Here is a 22913-nt window from a genome sequence, read left to right as displayed (position 1 = left end):
CTCCCGCATGCGCCCGACCGGGATCCACCCGGCACGCCCACCAGGGGCGACGCTCTGCCCTCCAGGGGGCGATGCTCTGCCCATCCTGGGCGTCGCCATGTTGCGACCAGAGCCACTCTAGCGCCTGGGGCAGAGGCCACAGAGCCATCCCCAGCGCCCGGGCCATCTTTGCTCCAATGGAGCCTTGGCTGTGGGAGGGGAAGAGAGAGACAGAGAGGGAAAGCGCGGCGGAGGGGTGGAGAAGCAAATGGGCGCTTCTCCTGTGTGCCCTGGCCGGGAATCGAACCCGGGTCCTCCGCACGCTAGGCCGACGCTCTACCGCTGAGCCAACCGGCCAGGGCTATTTGCTTATCTTTTAACAACCTGCCTGAAATACTTAAAAAAATATTTTACTGCAAATATACTATCTTTAAAAAATAGTTTTCCATTCTATAATTCATCAAAGTCAAAGGTTCTCAACCCAGGCAGCTCATGAGAAATACCCATAGAGCAATTAAAACTTTCTGGAGGTAGGATATACTGCTATATTTTTATCAACGCTACCAAATAATCATAATATGCAATAGAGATAGAAATCACTACTCTAGGCTAAAGGTTCATTCAGGGATTTATTAAAAAATCCAAGAGGCAGCCCTGATTAGGTGGCTCAGTAGAGAGCATTGTCCTGTTGCGGTGAGATTGCGGGTTCGATCCTGGGTCAGGGCGCACACAAGAAGCCACCAATGAGTGCACAACTAAATGGAACAACTAAGTGGAAAAAAGAGTTGATGCTTCTCTCTCTCTCTCCCTTCCTCTTTCTCTTTCAGATCAATGGAAAAATTTAAAAAACAAACAAAAAAACCAAGAGTCATAAAAAACAAGGAAACCTATCTCATTAAACAAACAGTAAGTATATTTTTAATCCTCTACAGAGTATCTAACCCTTTAATATCATTAGCAAGTAGACAATAAAAACTTACTATGTATTCAACATACTCTAAGCCTCATGCTGAAAATATACCAACCAGTAAGACTGTATTTGAGGGCTGTTCATTATTTTCTACCTTCTTTATAGAAATGATGCACATTATATGTTTAAATAATCTGTGTTTAAATTAAGTTATCTCAGTATCTCAAACATTTTCATTCTAGCAAATCTCAGGTTTGTAGGTAGCACTTGCTTTCCTTCATTTCAAAGAGCAGTGTCTTCTCAATTTTGAAGATATATCCCACAGAGGAGAATCATTAGATCCTCAGCAAAGATGATACATTTATACTATTTGAAAAAGTCACCAGCTCAGGGGTCAGCCTCAGATATGGCCCTTGAGCCATATCTAAACCACCACCTGTTTCTGTACACTCTGTGAACTAAAAAATGGTATTTACATTATGAAATGGTTGCAAAATTTTAAAAAATAGTATTTCAAGGTGCATAAAAACTACACAAAATTCAAATTTAATTTTCAAAGTTTTATTAGAATATAGACATGCTCACTCATGTTGTCAATGTGCTACAATGGCAGAGTTGAGTAGTTGTGACAGAGATCATATGGCCAGCAAAGCCAAAAATATTTATTGCAGTTACTGTATGTTGAGAACTAGCCCTTTACAGAAAAAGTTGCTGATTCCTAGTCTAGATGATTTTGACATATGTCCCAGGGAGCTGGGTTGTCACACCCTCATTGAAAATTACTGTCACAGTACTTTCATATACTATTAAGAGCTGACACTTCAGGTGTTGAACTAATGATACCTCAATGACATATATTCTAATACCTCCAGTTCTTCAGAGCACAGTATACAGATAGTACAATACTATGATATACATAGTCCTGAGTGAGAGGGAGGAATGTCAAGGAAGAAAACACACTGCTACACTTGAATTTTAAAAAATAAACAGAATTAACCAAGTAGTAAACATTGGAGATGGAATGAGGGTGAGGAACTGGGACTGGGGCACTCTTAAGTCACTGGTTCTCAGCTTGGCTGTATGTTGGAGTGACTCGGGAGAAGCTAAAAGAAATACCACCCCTAGGAATTGATTTAATTGGGCATCAGACATTTTTAAAGTTCCCCAGTGACTCTCAAGCACAGCCAAGAATGAGAAACAACTGCTCTAAGACATAATGATCAAATCTTGGAATTATATGCAATGGTAAATGTGAAAGAGCAAAACTCTGGTCATCCTGAGATTGCCCTCCCTCAGTGGCTGAAGTATTTTGCTTTGAATAAGAGAAGGTGCCAAGAAGCAGGCAAAGTGATCAGATAACAAGAAACAGTGTGGCTACCATGGTTCTGAAATGAAAAATACTGACAGTCCAATTCTTGAGACCCTAATACACAGAATTTGCCAAAGACTAAAACTGGAGCAGACAGCAGAGAAATCCTTCTGCTCCTTCAATGAGCCTAATGCTAAGTAACAAGCAATAGCAGTCTGCCACTGAGGGCAGGGAATGTGTGCACAGACAGCCCTTTTGTGGTGTAGGCATGAAGAAATGGCTCAAATCTGACAAAAAGCTCTGACACTGAGAATAACCCTGCAACACCCAGCCCCTACCCTAAGGAGAAGGCAGCAACAGCAATTTCTGGACAACCTGGAGCCTGAAGGTAACCATAATAATAGCAAAACACAAACTCAGCTTACTCCTGAGTAGATTAAATCAATCCTACACACTATTGGTCTAACAGAAGCAGCAGCCCATTTGCTGGCATAAATACTATGTACCTCAGTCTCTACTGTTATACAATAAAGTCATGCATTTAATAAAAAACAATTATGAAACACACTAAAAAAAATGACATCCACTGTAAAGAAATAAAGTGTTCAACAAAATCAGACCCAGAAATGACCCAGTTTTAGAACAACCAGACAGGACTTTAAAAAAACTATAATTAACATGCTAAAGGGTCTCATGAAAAAGGTGAACAACTTTCATGAACAGATGAGAAATTTCAGCATAGACATGGAAACTGAGAAAAAGTAAAATGGAAATAAATACTAGAAATTAAAACACACATACACACACACACACACACACACACACACAACCAAAATATGATATCAAAGAAAAAAATTCCTTTAATGGGCTCACCAGTAGACTTGACACAGCTAAGCAAAGAATTAGTGAACTTAAAGATGAACCAACAGAAATTATTCAAACTAAAATATAACAGAAGAAAAAAGAGAAACCATCCAAGAGCTACAGAATAATTTCAAATGATTTAACATATACCTGTAACTGGAGTTCCAGAAGAAGAGAGACTGGAGAAGAAAAATATTTAAAGAGACTGGCCGAAAAGTGTCTAAAATATATAAAGAGACTTCAGGTCAAGATGATGGCATAGGTAAATGCAGTACTTGAATCCTCCCAGAACCACATTAAAATTATAACTAAACCATCATAATTACAACCATCATTCAGAATCACCTGAAATCTAGCTGAGTGCAAGTCCTACAACTAGGGATTTAAAGAAGCCACATCGAGATGGGTAAGAGGGGCAGAGAGACTGAAAGGGCTGGTCCAACATCCACATGTGGCATTTTAAAACTGAGAGGGATGTCTCAACTGCAGAGGTAGTCCCTGAGGAGCAAGGGGTCTCACACCCACACCAGACATCCCAGCCCAGGATTCCAGAGCAAGGAAGAGAAGTCCCCATAACTTCTGGCTGTAAAAACCAACCAGGATTGTGGCTGAGTGAGTTGGAGAGCTGCAGGAGTCCGAGGCAGTTCCTCTTAAAGGGGCCACACATGACTTATTCAGACTCATTCCCTCTGAGGTCCAGTGCTGAGGCAGCAGCTTAAAGGAACCAGAGACATACAGAGAAGAACTGGGTTGTTGAGCATCAGAACTAGAGCTAGAAGGGCAGTTTTCTGCCAGACAAAAGTGCTGGCAGAAGCCATTTGTCCTTTTCTGAGACACCCTCTGTCCCCAACACAGAGCTGGCAGGTAGATGCCAAACATGCGTTTCTAATCTGGCTCACACTGTTTACCAGGCCCGGGTCATTCTGAGACCCCACCCCACCTAACTTTCAGACCCACTCAAGCCACTTCCAGTGGCTTTTCCCTTTAAAGGCATGTCTTGGCTCATGCTTTGGACTTTTCTAAAACCTCTTAAAGCAGCATCAGGCCTCTGCATACCCCATACCTCTTGCTAAATGGCCCCCGGCCTGGCACTAGTGGCAGCTGGCCTTGGTTCACATCTTGGCCTTTCCTGGGCACCTCTAAGCTCAGGAACATTGCAGCCATCTGCACTTCGCTCTGTAGCTCATGCCAGGTAGCCCCATGCAGGACACAGGCAGTGGCTGACCTTGAACCTACTGGGAAGTCCCAGAGCCAGTGCACACAGAAGACAGCTTTGAACCTACTGGATCGAGGCCTACCAGCTCGATGAGTGACACATTTAAGGGGCAGACCCTGTGGGCACCAAAGCCCCACTGAAGTCCTCTCTGAAGTGTTGACTCCTTCACAGCAGCTCCTCCACTATAGTCCCAGCCAGTCCTAAAAGCTGATCAGCCTACAAGTCAATTCCTCCCAGAATCAAATCAGCAATTTAGAATATATGGAAGCAAAAAATATTCAATCAGAATAGCAAGAATGTCGGGAGCCGATCCACAACTGCTGGCTGACAAGGTCACAGCAGAAGAAGACCCACAACTGCTGGCTGACAAGGTCACAGCAGAAGAAGACCAAAAACTGCTGATTGACAAAGTCACAGCAGAGAAGACCAATGGCTGCGGGGTGACAAAGTCACAGCAGAGAAGACCAATGGCTGCGGGGTGACAAAGTCACTGCAGTGAAGACCAATGGCTGCGGGGTGACAAAGTCACCACAAAGGATAGGCACAACGATACTCCCCCCTTTGACTTTTTGAATTAATCTGGCCTTATATCCCACCTTTTTCTGGGTGTGTGCTATTATTTGTGGCACAGGGATAATAGTACCGTGCTTTCCCTGTAGATTCGTAGTGATTTCTTTGGAAATGAGACAGAGGGTGTGAGTTCCACAGAAAAACCTGTAAGCCCCTTGAACTGGGCTCATAGACATAAGAGGCTGGCTATGATATCCCTCGTAAGGGGTTAAAGTTTGTAGGAGAATTCCTTCTTAATCATGTTAAAAAGAATAGATTGTGACTTGTGAATGGGTAGGAAGCAGTGGCTGTGCACAGAGCACCCTTAGGCCTTCACTTAACATTTTTCTTCCCTAGCCTTTTCATGTGATAAGTAGAGAAACATTCCTTTCTTCTTTGATCTGCAAATAGTGGTATATTCTGAGAAGAATAGAGTCAGAACTTAACTAGTGTTTAAATATAATAAATAAGTAATATTTGATTAGACAATAGTATCTTAGATAAGGTATAGTAGGATGGCCCATTGTGTGGCCTAGGATGAGAGCGTAGTCAGCAAGAAAAGAATGTTTTACTAAGAGAATTGTCTTTTGACTAAAGGCAATTGCTAGGCTTTCTCAATGAGATGTTCTCATGAGATTTAAAAATGTAGGGAAATCCATGGAATGTCTTGTGTTGCTGCTGGGCTATCTTGCAAGTGCACTCTGCATATCTTTGGGTGAAAGCTATTGATGTTATGTTAATTTCTTTAGAGGCAAGCCTTTTAGAACTAATACTCTAAAAGCTTTTACTGATGTTGTTATCGCTATTCAAGTTATTTTGTATTTTGAATGATTTGCTACCTGACTTGTGACTCATAGATGTAAATTAACTGTTATCCGGAAACATGAAAACATAGTGAAACAAAAGTAATAATTAACACCATGTGATTGTAACTCGGTGTGCGTGTATAAAAAGGGAGCTATACTAGCATTTGGTAGAGATGCCTGGCAGTAAATGCTAACCGGAGAATAAAGAGAAAGAAAAGAATTCGGCTCTCTCACTCCATTTTCGCCGACGCCGTCTCCTCCTGTGGGACCCCTGGATCCCCCCCGGGGCTGGACCCCGGCACAAGAAGAAAAATGAGTCAAAATAAATGAAGTTAGTGTAAGGAGCTACTGGGACAACTTCAGGCATACCAAGGAGAAGAGACAGAGCAAGAAATGGAAAACCTATTTGAAAATAATGACAGGAAACTTCCCTACCCAGTGAAGGAAACAGACATACAAGTCCAGGAAGCATGGAGAGTCCCAAACAAGAAGAACCTAAAAAGGCCCACACCAAGACACAGCATAATTAAAATATCAAAGGTTAAACACAAAGAGAGAATCTTAAAAGCAGCAAAAGAAAAGCAGTTACCTAAAAGGGAGCTCCCATAAGAGACAGTCGGCTGATTTCTCAACAAAAACTTTGCAGGCCAGAAGGGGGTGGAAAGACATATTCAAAGTGATGAAAAGCAAGGACCTACAACCAAGATCACTCTACTCAGTAAAGCTGTCATTTAGAATTGAGGACATATATAAAAGAGATTCCCATACACAAAAAAGCTAAAAGAGTGCATCACCACCAAATCAGTATAATATGAAATGTTAAAGGGTCTTCCTTAAGAAGAAGAAAAATAAAGAAAAAAAAAATATGAACAATAAAATGGGAATAAATACGTATCTAACAACAGTTGAATCTAAAAAACAAACATACAAGCAAAATAGAAACAAATTCGTAGATACAGAGACTATATTGATGGTTGCCAGATGAGAGGTGAAGGAATTAAGTACAATGTGGTTGTTATAGAACATTTGTGGGGATGTAAAGTACACAGAGGGAAAATAGTAATTCTCTAATAATGATGCATGATGTCAGACAGTTATGAGACTTATCAGGATGATAGTAAGTTATATAATGTTTAACCACTGGGCTATATACCTGAAACTAATAGAATATTGTATGTTACCTATACTTGAAAAATAAAAAAAATGATTTAACAAAAACAGTGAATGGTAGCTATGAAAAAAAAAATTGAATCACAAATCAAAAACTTCCAAACATCCCAACCAAGATTAAGACCTTCCAAAAGAACCAAAAACAATAAATCACACACACACCTAGGCCTATCATAGTGAAATGACTGAAAACCAAAGATCAAGTATTGAAGGTAGCTAGAGGAGAAAAGACGTATTAAACACACAGAGGAGCAAAGATAAAAAGTACAGCAAACTTCTTGTCAGAAAATATCAACCCATAAGACAATAGAATAACATTTTGAAAAAAAGACTGAAAGAAAAAAAAAAAAAAACTATAAAGCCAGAAATCCATATTCAAGAAAAACAACGAAGGTAAAATGAAGACTTTTTTTTTTCAGAAAGAAAAAAGATGGAAGCATTAACTGCCAACAGGCCTATGCTACAACACATATTTAAGGAAGTTCTTCAGACAGAAGGATAATACTACATGGAATCCTAACTCTACACAAAGAATGAGTAACAAATAAGGTAAAAATGAAGGTAAACATAAAAGACATGTTTTATTTTTAATCACTATAACATTTTAATCAGATTTAAAGTAAGTTGCTGTCTTTGTACTTGAAACCTCATTAACACAGAAGTTAAAACTGTTTTAGATATTTAATAGTAGTCTGCTTCCGCTTCTTAAAAAACAGCAGAAACACTATATTTTAAATTTAACCGTGACACATTCAAAAGCTTCTTTAATGTACTCTCTTAAAACTTTTAATACTGTTTATTACCCATAAACCCTTTTACTTGCTACTTATGTAATTTCAAACTGTAAGTTACAGTACTCATCACCAAATAGTAAAATTCTTAGAAAACCAGGTTTTTAATTTAAAATAATCAATTGCTTTAAAGAAATCAGGTTGAGCTATTTAGAGTAGTTCAAAGGGCCTGACCTGTGGTGGTGCAGTGGATAAAGCATCAACCTGGAAATGCTGAGGTTGCCAGTTCAAAACCCTGGGCTTGCCTGGTCAAGGCACATATGGGAGTTGATGCTTCCAGCTCCTCCCCCCTTCTCTCTCTCTGTCTCTCTCCCCCTCTCTGTCTGTCTGTCTCTCTCTCTCTCCTCTCTAAAAATGAATAAATAAAATAAAAAAATATATATAAAGTAGTTCAAAGATTGTTCTATATTTAAGCCATAGCACTATCGTTCTAAAAGGTACTACTCAGTTTGTTCTTCCTTATAATTGATTACTCAGTTATAAAAGTATAGGGTTTATAAATCAAAATCTAAATTATTATAAAACTATAAGAGACATTATACAATAATTTCAACTGTTATTACTTGTATGACCTCAAGCATCTTAAATTATACCAGTAACAACACATTTGTTTGATTCAGGCACTGACCTAAAAAATCTGTGAATGATCATCTTTTACAATCTCATGATACAATATTTCTAAAAGATTTTATGCTGAATACTGAAAAATGAACTTTTTATATCAATGAACAGAACTTATCATGAAACTCCCAATATAACAAAATCCTAAAATTAAATCTACATAAGAAACCAATGAATGGCAGGTCAGAAAATAAAAGCAAAGCCATAAAAACTAAACAAGCAATACACAAGCACCATTAAGACAGTCACACCTTAGGTATTACTGACTGCAATCCTGAGGGAGTTTATACCACATTGGGATTTAAACACACACACACACACACACACACACACACACACACATATATATTTCAGAACTGGAAGGGATCTTCAGATATTGACTCCAGTTTCCTAAAGTAGATTTAAGAAGGCCTCGTTCTAAGAGCTACTTAATAGTACTCAGAGAAAAACGATTTTCTAGGTACTAAACCTCAACCTATGACTTAACATATTAAACATCTGAAGAAGTCCCCATTTAAAATTTTTTTTAATTTTAAAGATTAAAGAAACAAGTTTATATGCATATACATGTTTTTCTTACTTATACTAAAGTCTCTAAACTTTTTCTCAACTCATTAAAATGTCTAAATCAGCTTTCACTATGAAAAATTATTGACATTAGATTGTATTACAGATGAGAAAACTCAGACTTTGGAAACAGGTGGCTTGTCTGAAGCACAAAAGCTAATTAGCAGCATTCAAGGATAAAACTCAGGTTCTTGACTTTTAAACTCAAGGATCCCAGTGCTTATTTAGACTCTTTGTTTGCCTATAGAAATCTAGCAGAATCAAAATTATACTGAGCAGAAAATTCCAATAACTGATTATGTATTTTTATAAATAGTATAAATGTTTAAATCTCCCATATACTTCAGATTTAACAGAAATTGTCTCGAATTTTACAAATACTATTTAATAAGAATTATTCTCTATAGCTAATAGTTCATATAAATAAAATATTCTTTTTAAAAGATATGATCTTAGCCCTGGCCGGTTGGCTCAGCGGTAGAGCGTCGGCCTAGCGTGCGGAGGACCCGGGTTCGATTCCCGGCCAGGGCACACAGGAGAAGCGCCCATTTGCTTCTCCACCCCTCCGCGCGCCTTCCTCTCTGTCTCTCTCTTCCCCTCCCGCAGCCAAGGCTCCATTAGAGCAAAGATGGCCCGGGCGCTGGGGATGGCTCTGTGGCCTCTGCCTCAGGCGCTAGAGTGGCTCTGGTCGCAACATGGCGACACCCAGGATGGGCAGAGCATCGCCCCCTGGTGGGCAGAGCATCGCCCCTGGTGGGCGTGCCGGGTGGATCCCGGTCAGGAGCATGCGGGAGTCTGTCTGACTGTCTCTCCCTGTTTCCAGCTTCAGAAAAATGCAAAAAAAAAAAAAAGATATGATCTTAATGTTAAAAGACAGTCACTTAAAAAAACTGGTTGGTTATAGCATCCTCTTAGAAATAAATGAATCATTTATATTGAAATTTTAATGAGCCTGACCAGGTGGTGGCGCAGTGGATGGAGCATCGGACTGGGATGCGGAGGACCCAGGTTCAAGACCTTAAGGTAGCCAGCTTGAGTGCAGACTCATCTGGTTTGAGCAAAGATCACTGGTTTGGACCCAAGGTCGCTGGCTCGAGCAAGGGGTTACTCGGTCTGCTGAAGGCCCACAGTCAAGGCACATATGAGAAAGCAATCAATGAACAACTAAGGTGTTGCAACGAAAAACTGGTAATTGATGCTTCTCATCTCTCTCCGTTCCTGTCTGTCTGTCCCTATCTATCCCTCTCTCTGTCTCTCTCTCTGTCTGTCTCTCTCTCTGTAAAAAAAAAAAAAAATTTCAATGAGTTTTTAGCCATACTAAAGATTGGATATTAACCTCAGATGTTTCCAATCCTTGAACCTCAATAACAAAATCACCTAAAGAGCGTTTAAAAAGTAGTTTCCTAGCTTCTGTTCTCAGAGTTCCTAACTCCACAGATATGGGCTGAGGCCCTGGATCTGTATACCCTTAGCCCCACATGATCACAATATGTAGCAAGATTTAGAAATCATGTCAGATTAAAGTGATTCATGGTAGGGAATGGGAGAGGGGGAAATTTTATAATAAAAATCCAGTTTCACATTACTGATGAAAACCTTTTAGTGGGAGAAACGATCAAGTAATACTTTTAAACTTAATCAAGTCCATTCTCTCCATCATCCCATAAATAGGTTCTTCCTCCACTCTCTACCTCTTCCGTTGCCTTCAAAATCCCACTACTGGTTCTCCCTGAACTCACCAAGCCACAAAAGTATTACTTAACCTGATGGTTTCCTCAGTGTCTCTAGACCAGTGATTTTCAACCTTTTTTGAGCCGCGACACATTTTTTACATTTACAAAATCCTGAGGCACACCACCTACCAAAATGACACAAAATGACACTCTGTTAGAATTTATTTAAAGTTTAAATAAATTACATTTATTAAAAAGAAAGTTAAATAAAAAAGGATAACCCCCTCATATACAGTCCCATGTAACATCCCTCATATATATGTTAGATTCAGGGAGTGCTGATATGCTGGGGCTGCCAAGAGTGTAACTATTGAAGGAACAGGGAGTGCTGATAGGGCCCCTGTGAGGCTGAGAACAAAGAAGGTCAGAGACTCTTATCAGAAGTTTATGTTTGAAATTTGCCACTAAGCTAAAACCGGCCCCTGTTGCTATGCTGCGTGCGACCTCCCTAGCCAATAGCTAAACTGCCACATCTGCTTCTGTATAATGCTTGCTCACTTAGGATATATAAGGACCTGGCTGTAAGCGCCAGGCACGGCTTCCGTTTGCAGCTTCTTGTGAGCACGATGTCTCCGGACATCTTGGGAGTTCGCCCCTGCGCAGGTTAAACTGGCCAATAAAGTAACATCTAAACTCCTGAAAGTCTCCGACGTTTGTTCTCGTACCTGGTGGATTCAACAATATACAGTCCCACGTAACATCCCTCATATATACAGTCCCACGTAACATCCCCTTATAAATACAGTCCCACGTAACATCCCCTCATATACAGTCCCATGTAACCTCATATATACAGTCCCATGTAACCCCTCATATATACAGTCCCGCTAATAGATACTGGAGCTTTCATCAAGGTTGTGGGTTCAAATCAATTTGGCAAATACTCTCTATATAGAGACTGGACAAACTCAATTTTAGAAAATGTTGGGTACTTGTGTAACATCATAAGTCCTCAGAGCATCTCTACTATCAGATTGAGAAGTTTGCTTTCTAGGTAAGGATTCTGATAAGTACTAGAGTTCTCCCTGAGGTTGTGGGTTCAAATCCCATGGTCAGCTGGGTACAGGGGCCTTGGTTCTGTTTTGATGGTGTATATAGAGATTTGAGCTCTTTAAGAATATGACCCTTCAGGAGGCCATATACAATATAGACAACATTGTGATGCATTGTATATCACCCTCTGTGGGGGCGTCTTTTAAAAAGAAAAAGGTCAAATATCTATATACACCATCAGGATAGACATAACCAGCTGAGGCTGAGGCTTCATCTAGTGGTGGCAACATTTACCTCCAGTCCTGACCAGGATTAGAAATCGGGACCATGACTCGCCTCGGCCACACAATGACAAGTGCACGGCAGCCCGAGTGGGGACCTTCCTGGGTGTGGATGAGAGGCGGTCTACTATTGGTCCATCGCTACTGGTCGGGATGAATCCTAGAAGGTGATTGGTCAGTGAGCGTTCCCTGTGCCTCCACTCTTCCTGTCGGGGGAATGTTTATGTTCGGATGGAGGTGGCTGGTGGCAGGCCAGATAAATAGCCTCCACGGGCCATATGGCCTGCTGGCCATAGTTTGGGGACCCATGTTTAATTTCCCCACGGCACACCTGACCATGTCTCATGGCACACTGGTTGAAAAACACTGCTCTAGACCATGAGCTCCTTATGGACAATGACTGATATTTTCATCTCTGTTTATCAGTATTTACCAGACACTGACATATGACTCATGATCAAGAAATACCCAACAAGGCCCTGGCCGGTTGGCTCAGCGGTAGAGCGTCGGCCTGGCGTGCGGGGGACCCGGGTTCAATTCCCGGCCAGGGCACATAGGAGAAGCGCCCATTTGCTTCTCCACGCCCCCCTCCTTCCTCTCTGTCTCTCTCTTCCCCTCCCGCAGCCAAGGCTCCATTGGAGCAAAGATGGCCCGGGCACTGGGGATGGCTCCTTGGCCTCTGCCCCAGGTGCTGGAGTGCCTCTGGTCGCAACAGAGCGACGCCCCGGAGGGGCAGAGCATCGCCCCCTGGTGGGCAGAGCGTCGCCCCTGGTGGGCGTGCCGGGTGGATCCCGGTCGGGTGCATGCGGGAGTCTGTCTGTCTCTCCCCGTTTCCAGCTTCAGAAAAATACAAAAAAAAAAAAAAAAAAAAAAAAAAACCCAGGAAGAAATACCCAACAAGATTAACACTTGAAAATAATAGACACTGCTTTTTAGAATAATTCTTCAATGCATCAAGGTAGTTTTTGTTTTTTCTAGGCACCTGTTTCTCTTACAGATGCTTCATCCCTTCACTCACTGTTACCCCTAGTCTCCCTTTCAGGGCCTCATTCCCTTCTCCCCATACCTGCCTTTAAGACTGTGGTAGCCAGGCTCTAGGAGGCTCCCAGTAATCCTGTTATTTACACCCTGGTACAGTCCCCTGGACAACATACCAGAGTTGCCTGTGTGATGAATAGAGTACAGCAGAAGTGATGGTATATCACTTCCTAGATTAGATTATGAGAGACCACATGACTTCTGTTTAGGTTCCTCTCTCTCTGACAACTCGCTATGGCAAGAGCCATGTTGTGAGCAGCCCCATGGAGAGGACCACGTGTGGAGGACTCAACCCTCCGACTAACAGTCACATACATATGCCTGGAAGCCAGCTGACCTTCCAGCACCAGTCAAATCTGCAGACTGCAGTCTGGCTCACGGCTTGATGGTTAACCCTGTAAGATGCTGAGCAAGAACCAGTAAAAACTATTCCCAGATTCCAGAGCATCAAAAACTGTGTGAGAAAATGAATGTGTCTTGTATTAAACTGCTAAATTCTGGGGTAATTTGTTACTTAGCAGAAAATAATACAAAAATTTGTAACTTCATACTCATTAGAACATAAGCTTCTTGAAAACAGCCATAATTGGTTATTTATCATATTTCGGACAGCACTATGTCCACTGCAGTTAATGTTTGCTGAATTGGATTGACTGATAATTTTCAAGTCCTGGATTACATGCTCTATATTGCAGGGGCAAGATATTGTCTGACAGTTTCTTTACTTTTTTTTTTCAGGGACAGAGAGAGAGTCAGAGAGAGGGATAGACAGGGACAGACAGTCAGGTACGGAGAGAGATGAAAAGCATAAATCATCAATTTTTCGTTGTGACACCTTAGTTGTTCATTGATTGCTTTTTCATACGTGCCTTGACCGTGGGCCTTCAGCAGACTGAGTAACCCCTTGCTCGAGCCAGCAACCTTGGGTCCAAGCTGGTAAGCTTTTTGCTCAAGGCAGATGAGCCTGCGTTCAAGCTGGCGACCTCAGGGTCTCGGACCTGGGTCCTCCGCATCCCAGCCCACTGCTCTATCCACTGTGCCACCACCTGGTCAGACCAGTTTCTTTACTTTTAAAGGTAAAGTCAATAATTGTCCCTTACCTCTTGGGATTATGAGAATCAAAGAAAATAATATGTGTAACAGTCTCAGAACAATGCCCACCACACTAAAAGGTGTTAAATGTTGTTAACTACTAAAAGTAAAATTTCTAAAAAAAGTAAATGTTATCATTCTCTCTCCTTAGCATTTAAATCCTGAAAATAAAAAATTTTTAATGTAAGGATTATTTACAAGCCATGTCAGAATTATGAAATACATTTAGAAAACTGATTTACCTTCAAACATTAAAATAGCATATCAAATGAAAAGATAATGTTAATTGACCTAGCAATCTCTATTTCTCAAAACTATTTTCATTTTTCCCAGTCTTATGACAATAAGCACATAACAGGCTCCTAGACCCATGATGGCAAACCTTTTTATAAAAACCGCTCACTTTTGCAGTGTTGGTCAACCTGGTCCCTCCTGCCCACTAATGGACGGTCCAGCTTTCATGGTGGGTGTGGCGAAGCAACCAAACGGCGTACTGCAATTGGCCCACCATGAAAGCTAGAATGCTCACTAGTGGGCGGGAGGGACCAGGTTGACCAGCACTACAAAAGTGGGCAGTTTTTATAAAAAGGTTTGCCATCACGGTCCTAGACTGTATTCCAAGATTTATATTATAAAAACACAAACAATTGGATCCAGGTAAAAGTCTAGGTTTTCCTACTTGCATGAAGTTTGGTGAAAAATCTTTTTCTATTTCCAAGTTTCATCTACTTAGCTAAGGTCAATGGAATTTGATAGTCTAATAAGAACTCTCAAATGTGTTGCTACTCCCACTGCTCACTCTATGATTAATTTTTATTAATATGTATAGTCATTAAAAATATATAATTCACCTATTACACCTGAACAAAGCAAAGATAAATTTACATTCTGATAGTTAACTATTAAAAGGTCAGAATCATAGCTTATGCAGTCCCAAGATTTACCCAGAAATTGCTTTAGAATTAAAACATGTCTGGCCCTTAGATTTGGTATTGCCAGAGGATAGGGATGTAAGATTCAAAGATAATGAAATGGGAATTTTAAAAACCTGAAGATAATTTTTTTTTAAGGTGAGAGGAGGGAAGAATAGTGAGACAGACTCCCACATGCACCTCAATCAGGCTCTACCTGCCCACCCCATCAGGGGTGATGTTCAAATACTGAGCTATTTTTAGCACCTGAAGCTGACACTGGGACCAACTGAGCTATCCTCAGGGACCAGGGCCACACTTGACCCAATCAAGCCACTAGCTGCAGGAGGAAAAGAGGAAGAGAAGGAGGAGGAGAAAGAGGGAAGAAGAGATGGTTGCTTCTCTTTTATGCTCTAACTGGGAATCAAACCCTGGACATCCATCCACCAGACCAATGCTCTATCCACTGAGCCACTGGCCAGGATCAAGACAAAAATTCTAATTTTCTAATTTTCCAGAAAGAGTAAGTTTTGAGGTCCAGTACAATACTGAAAAGTAGTATTTGTTTTTAAGGCTGCATTTACAAACCATACATACTTATAAGTGACATTTGAAATAACTGTACCTGGATAAATTCAACTCTAATAATAGAAAATTTAGGAAAAAGAATTTAACTTAACTGTAAACTAAAATACAAAGTCACTCTGAAAGAAGCAAATCTGCTAGGAAGCACTACAAAGGAAGAGGCCAGCTTTACTAGCATAAGGTGGAAAAAATTCCAAATACATATTGTAGATACCAACTATTTCTCCCCTTTCTCTTTTTTTTTTGCTGACAATACTAACACTAAAGTGGCTTAGTAGTTGTGAAGTATAAAAGGGTTTAACAGTAGTGTCTGTATGCATACTGGAAAAATAAAAACATATACATTTAATACACACACACACACACAGGCATTTGCACACACAGAGAGACTGCTGACCTTCCTTCCAGTGTGAATTCTCAGCCTCCCACTGCTTATTACCAATAGAAAGAGAGCACCTGCCTCGGCATTTGCTGCTGTCACTGAAAGAGGAGAGGAGCCTAACACCAGCCTTTGCCTTTTTTCCCAGGGACCAATTATCCCTTTCTCAATAGCAGCCTGGATTTGTGTTTATCCAGGGGTTTAGGGATCCTGCCTATTTCTAAGTAAAAGAATTCTTCTCTAAACCAAATTTGGGTCAGAACACAAATTGGGAAAATAACAGCAAAGGAAAATAAAGGTAAAGCAAAAGAATACAGTTTACTGTAAATCATTTTTAAAAAGGACAAGTGATCTATAAAACTAAAAGAGTATACTATACATATTGGCTCTAATTTTATCTTGGGGATCAGGGTATTTAGTACAACTCAGAAAAAGTAAAAAACTATTTGAAAGGGAAAGCCACTCATCTCTCTACTTAAGTTAAAGACACATCTAACAGATACACAGTTAAAAATTTAGGAACCTTATGAATTATACACTTTGGGACATGATGGATACAGAAGAGAATTTTAACAACAGTTATTAAATGACAGAGATGGGTGTCTCCAGATATTAATTTCCTCTATATGGAGTCCCCATTCTAGTGTGTTCCATGAGGGGAAAAAAGTACATACCAGCCCAAACTTTGTAGGATTTCTATAACTAGATATATAATAAATATGGATCATTAACTTTTACACAGGAAAAAGCAACTTAGAAAGTATTATTATTCAATAATTTTAGAAAGCATTATTATTCAATAATTCTTGCATTTTCTAATATCTTTTACTAGCTGGACAGAAATTAGCTCCAGCCACACATTCTTGGGCTCACTGAGACAAATACTTATCAGGCTATTCTTAAGTACATTAAGAATAGTCATCCAAAAGACCTGCCTGAAATAAAGCTAGGTGGAATAAAAGGAAAAGGCATAGACCTAAGGGTCAAGGAAGGTAGGTTCCAATCCTGCCTCTATCATTAAGTAACTGTTTGATCCATGTCATATTACTTCACTTCGATAATGTGACATACAATAGTTCTAAAACGAAGTAGCTAAACCGCATAACTTCTAGCTCTAAAATGTTAAGCTAGTTCTCACTATCACCTTCTAAACATTTATTTTTATCAAAGTAATACATGCTAAAAAATTGCTTTCTAAAGGTCGGCCTCTAAGATTAAAAAGTTAATATAAAAATTTTCCCATTTCACCTACGGGATAAGATGCAAAGAAAAGAAAAAAACTACTGTATAGCCCAGCGGTCCCCAAACTTTTTACACAGGGGGCCAGTTCACTGTCCCTCAGACCGTTGGAGGGCCAGACTATAAAAAAAAACTATGAACAAATCCCCATGCACACTGCACATACCTTATTTTAAAGTAAAAAACCAAAACGGGAACAAATACAATATTTAAAATAAAGAACAAGTAAATTTAAATCAACAAACTGACCAGTATTTCAATGGGAACTATGCTCCTCTCACTGACCACCAATGAAAGAGGTGCCCCTTCCGGAAGTGCTGCGAGGGCCGGATAAATGGCCTCAGGGGGCCGCATGTGACCCGCAGGCCATAGTTTGGGGACCCCTGGTATAGCCATTAGTTTGTATAAAGAAAAAAAACAGAGATGAGATTATGTTCCCACTTTAACTGGCTTTTAATTAACCAAAATTCCAATTAACCAGATTTCCATAAATCCTTCACACAGTCATTCTTAAATCCAAATTAGTCTGCTCCATTCTACTACCCGTTTCTCTTCCAAGTTTATTATGACAAAAATGCCTTTTGACTTAATATGTTATCATAATTTGAAAAAGACAATAGCTTTTAACATTAGCTATCAGATGTAAGCAAGTTATTCTTCTCTTCAATATCCAAATGTGTAAAATAAGGATAAACAATCTCTCTCAAGATTGAAAAGATTAAAGTACATGGAAACATAGTTAACTACCACAAAATGCAATAAGCATTTGTGTGTGTTGTTTGTTTGGTTGGTTTTTTTTTTGGGGGGGGGGGTTCCGAAGCTGGAAACGGGGAGAGACAGTCAGACTCCCGCATGCGCCCAACCCGGATCCACCCGGGACGCCCACCAGGGGGCGACGCTCTGCCCACCAGGGGGCGATGTTCTGCCTCTGTGGTGCGTCGCTCTGTTGCGACCAGAGCCACTCTAGCGCCTGGGGCAGAGGCCAAGGAGCCATCCCCAGCGCCCGGGCCATCTTTGCTCCAATGGAGCCTCGCTGCGGGAAGGGAAGAGAGAGACAGAGAGGAAGGAGAGGGGGAGGCGTGGAGAGGCAGATGGGCGCCTCTCCTGTGTGCCCTGGCCGGGAATCGAACCCGGGACTCCTTGCACGCCAGGCCGACGCTCTACCACAGAGCCAACCGGCCAGGGCCGCATTTGTGTGTTTTAAAGGTAGGACAATTGTCTACAAAAGTTACTGAAACACCTCCTTTCCTTGTTAACAGCATTTCCTAGTTAACAGCATATTCACTTCAAAAAATGTAGCAGGAAACTAACTCGAATGTTTAAATCATGCAACTGTTAAGTATTATTTTTAAAATTCCATAAATATGTGTTGAACATTGTACTGTGTGCCAGGTACCATAATGCTAGGGGTTCCAGAATTCAGTGCTTAAGACTGACTCCATCCCAAAAAGCTCAGCCTAAAAGAGACAAAAGTTATAATGTAATTGAAATATAATTAAAAAACATATAAAAGGAACTGAAGTAGCAGGATGTAGCAAGTAATTCATTGTCTGAAGAGGGTAAAGAGGAAGTAGCTAAAGCAGTGGTTCTCAATCTTTCTAATGTCTCAACCTTTCTAATGTCGTGACCCCGCAATACAGTTCCTCATGTTGCGGTGACCCCAAACCAAAAAATAATTTTGGTGGCTACTTCATAACTGTAATTTTGCTACAGTTATGATTTGGAATGTAAATACCTGATATGCATTATGTATTTTCTGATGGCTTTAGGCGACCCACAGGTTCAGAACCGCTGAGCTAAAGCATCCTAGAAAAGGGGAAAGGGCAGTTCTGCAGGCAGACTGGGTTTTTAACACCTAGCTCAGCCATTTATTGTACTAGAGGTATGATTTGAGGCAACTTAATTTACCTCTCTGAGCTTTGTAAATCTACTTTAGAGAGTTATTCTGAAGATTAGAAATATATGTGAAGTACCTGATATATAGCAGAAATTATATGTAGGACGTGTTTGTTTTTAGACCAAGTTCTAAATGGCAAGCTAGGTAGGTAGCACCTCTTGACTAATGATTAAACTACATACCCGGTATGTCACCAGTATGGAGAAGGCTACAATGAACCACATCAGAAAGTTACCACTTTCAGAGTCCATTTTTTAGAAGCCATGTAGTTCCTAACACGTAGTACATTCACCTGCTGGCAAACTCACCTATTTCCCTCTCCATTTTTACCCTGACAAACAGAATTTTGCATCCTCACACTCTATTTCCTAGAAGAGATTCCATTGGTTCCTCAGTCATACTTCAGTCCTAATTTGGGATGTTCTGCATATCCTCTATAAAATGGCAAAGTCAAATGAGCAACTGATGGTTAATGAGATTGTATTAGGAGATAATTACAGCTAACCTTGGGCTGAAACTACTATTACTAACCTATTGGTTGACTTGCGGAATGGGAAGTCAGTGCATAATGATTAGCATCTTAAAGTAAATATTTAAAAATACTGTGAAATCTAGCCAAGAGATAAGTTACATTTACATGTTCTGTCTCTGAAAAATAATTTTTCTAAATACTCACTGATGAGCTAAACCAGTCATTAGCATATATAAATATATATTTAGTACTTATTTTCATTTCAAATAAACACAATTTATACATTTGAAATATTAACAATGAACAAATACAAACAAAGCCATAAGTAAGATAAAGCAGTCTATCCCTAAATTAAATTGAATAATGAAATGGTTTTTATGTCAATGTAGTTGTTCAAAACTAAAAATACATTGCTGACCTTAAACCATCACTAGGTAGGTTTGCTCCAAGTTAAATAGCCATGTATTAAAAGTGAGGACACCATATATAAATCCAAAATCTACGTTAATTTTAGTTCCCATATTCACGGAAACCAGTGTCTCTAATTCATCCTTGTGATATGTAATTCCCCAAAAAATGTTTCTATACATATCTAAATTCCAAATCATACCAGATTTTAAAATACATTATATATACACATAGTTTCCTGTCAAGACAGGTTATATTTGTAATATACTCTTCCTACTCGTAACCAGTTTGACATGACGCATTTTGAAACACAATGTTCTATCAACATTTTAAAGAATCAAATCCTGGGCGTGTTTCCTTTCTTTTTTTTTTTTTTTTTTCTCTGAAGATCAGGCACTGAGAAGTCACCAAATTGCAAACAATTATCTTTCTTGCAAACACTAATCTGAGGATATTTTTAAAATTCAGAACTCATAGTATAATAATGTAAGTTCTTCCACATGAACAAAACCAGAAGTTTCTCACAAAGCAAACCTAAAACTCTGATAAAAGAAACATGAGTATTTTTGCTCGCTTTTACAAAAACTAGAAATTGATGTTAACTATTATAATGTAGTTAAGACCAATTCACTCATCGCCTTGAGGAACGAAGGGAAATAACGCTAAATTATCAAATATCACAAAAGCAGCTGCCTGAGGCCAAAGGGAGAGAGGACAGACAGACAAAAGGAAATAGGAGAGGGAGGAGATATATGGTTAAAACTAAAATGCTCAGACCTTCCTAGATCTCGGCCCAGTCCCTAACCCACTATAATATACTTAAATTGTCTTCTATTATTAAAAAAAATAATAATAACAGTTGAAACAAATTGATCTTGAGCATGAAATTTAAGTCCTGCATTCAGTTTGAGATTTGCCCCGAAAGAAAAAGAGCTAAACAGAAAAAAAATCTAAACAGCAAAAAGCAGGGTGTGCGTGTAAGACTGTGTGCGCGTGGGAGAGAGGAGGATAAAAAAAGCTAACTGTGTCCAAGTCTCAGAACCAATGCTATCCATGCGTACTACAGAAGGCAGGGTCGTGGGCTCCTCCCCCGAGAGGCGTAGGTCGTGGGTTGTCCCCCAAACCCCGCTCGATTCGGAAGCTTCTGAGTGCTGGGGGAACGGCTGGCGGGGGTCGGCGCCTCTAGAACCCGCGCGGAGTGGATCCAATTAACACTGTCCTTGCCAGGATCTGGGACTGCGAACTCCCAAAGGGGCGCACACGGGGGTGGGGCGGCCAGGAGCGCTCCCTCGGCTCCTAACGGAGAAAGGAAGCTAGGGGTGGCACTGCATCCCGGTCCCCGCCCCGGGCGCATCAATTACCGGTGAGGTTCCTCAACACCGTCCCGTGGGCCCAGAGGCTCAGGACCTGCTGCACCGACAGGTTGATCATGGAGTGGTCACCCCCCTCCGCCTTCATCTTCCCCGGAGGGCGCCCGCTGCCCTCTCCTCTGGCGCCGGGTGGCGGCGACGGTGGCGGCAGCGAGGCTCCGGGGCGGGCGGCGGCGGCTGTGCGGCTCCTCCAGGCCGCCGCCGCCGCCGCCGGACAAGGCTGCGGGGCGCCGAGCTGGGCGCTGCTGCTGCGGCCTCCGGGCCTCCGGGAGGGGCCGCTCAGCGCGTCTACCAGGCAGCCCCCTCCCCGCCGGGGAGACATTGAGGACAGCGGATGGGGGAGGGGAGGGGGCCAGGCGCTCTCCCCGCGCGGCCCCCAGGCGAGGACTGAGGCGGAGGAGGCCGCGGTCGCTCCCTCTCAGGGGCAGCACCGCGGCGCGGGGAACAGGCACGCTAGAAGGCCGATGTCACGAGGGAAGCTCGGAGTGATGGGCAGCCGACAGGTGCAGCCTCCGACGGAGTCCAGCTCATCACGCGGGAGAACTAGGAGACTCGGGTCTCGGAGAAGGCTGAGAGGGTGGCCTCGGCGGCACCTGCCGCCAGCCTGCCCACCCTGCGGCCGCCGCCACTCGAGGAACCGCCCCCTCCACCGGCGGCCGCCAACGTGACGCTCGTGCGCGCGCGCACAGGTCCCCCCTTCCCTCCCTCACCAGAGCCGCTGCGCATGCTCACTTTCCCCCTTCCCGCGACCCGCCGCCCTCCGACACCCAGCAGGCCCCGAAGTCCTTCTCCCCTCCCCGCGCGCAGAACTCGCGAAGCCGCCAGTGCACAGAGTCGGGCCGCAGTGGGGCGGAGGGAAGCGCAGCCTACGTCACTAGCGCCACCGCCAGGCCTCGCTGATGATTGGGTACTCCAGGGAACCCCACTGCCTCCCCGCCCCCGACCCGGGCGCGCGGCCTGGGAGAGTTGGATCCTTTGACCCGGGCCGCGCTAGGTACGCGATGGTGTTGAAGCGGAAGCCTTAGAGGCAAACCTGACCTACCGTGGGGAGAGTAAGGGGTATTGAGTCCATCATGAGATGGATTCTGTGGTAGTTCAGATCTTTGGCTTCGAATGAAATACTTTTGAGACAGATGTTTGCATCTTTTTATGAAAGGCGTAAATATCTGAACAGTTTGGATTTATTAATTTGAGTGTTTTTTTTTCTGAGTCAGGTGACTTAGATAGGTCACTACCTGCAGAACATATATTTAAAGCTATAAAACAGAAACAGACCCCCTTTCTCATTGTCAGCCCTTCCCGCAACAAGAACTTGTGCCTCCTGTGGTTCCAGGTTCCGAAATACTTATTGAAATAGGGCTCACCGGTGTCCTATTCAGAGCCATTCCCTGATCTGGCTTTTTTGTCATTGCACTATTCTTTTTATTTGAATTGTTTTTTTTTAAAAAAAAAAAGTCTGCGTTACTTTCTCCTCTAGGACGTAAACTTTCTTCCCATAGTTTTCTGCCTTTTTTCATGTCCCATGTTAGCAGGAAACTCCTTCTTGAAGTTTGGAACCTTTTAACTTGAAACGTAAAAATTAAATTTTGGGCATAGCGTGAATATGCACGAGGCACTACCACCCCTGACTCCATCCCTTTTCCATGGCTCTGCCATCTGTAAAGACAATGTACAAGGGAAGTGAAGTTCACGGTATAGCTAAATCAAGTATACTTAGCAAAACAAGAAGGTGT

At 41.7% G+C, this 22913-nt stretch overlaps 1 protein-coding gene across 2 annotated transcripts in view; it reads right to left on the bottom strand.

Moving 5' to 3' along the window:
• The window catches only part of TMEM170B (transmembrane protein 170B), a 54555-nt gene extending 31976 nt beyond the window's left edge, over nucleotides 1–22579 (bottom strand). The window contains exon 1 of one of the 2 annotated variants that reach the window (XM_066377039.1): nucleotides 21172–22579. In XM_066377039.1, the coding sequence (XP_066233136.1) occupies nucleotides 21172–21502 (331 nt within the window). In that variant the 5' untranslated portion in view covers nucleotides 21503–22579. The remainder of the gene's footprint in view (nucleotides 1–21171) is intronic. The other variant, XM_066377038.1, reaches the window with a different exon arrangement.
• Between the last annotated feature and the right edge of the window lie 334 nt (nucleotides 22580–22913).

The sequence above is a fragment of the Saccopteryx leptura genome, chromosome 3 (genome assembly GCF_036850995.1).
Source record: "Saccopteryx leptura isolate mSacLep1 chromosome 3, mSacLep1_pri_phased_curated, whole genome shotgun sequence".
Lineage (NCBI taxonomy): Eukaryota > Metazoa > Chordata > Mammalia > Chiroptera > Emballonuridae > Saccopteryx > Saccopteryx leptura.
This window is presented reverse-complemented; position numbering and strand designations above follow the sequence as displayed.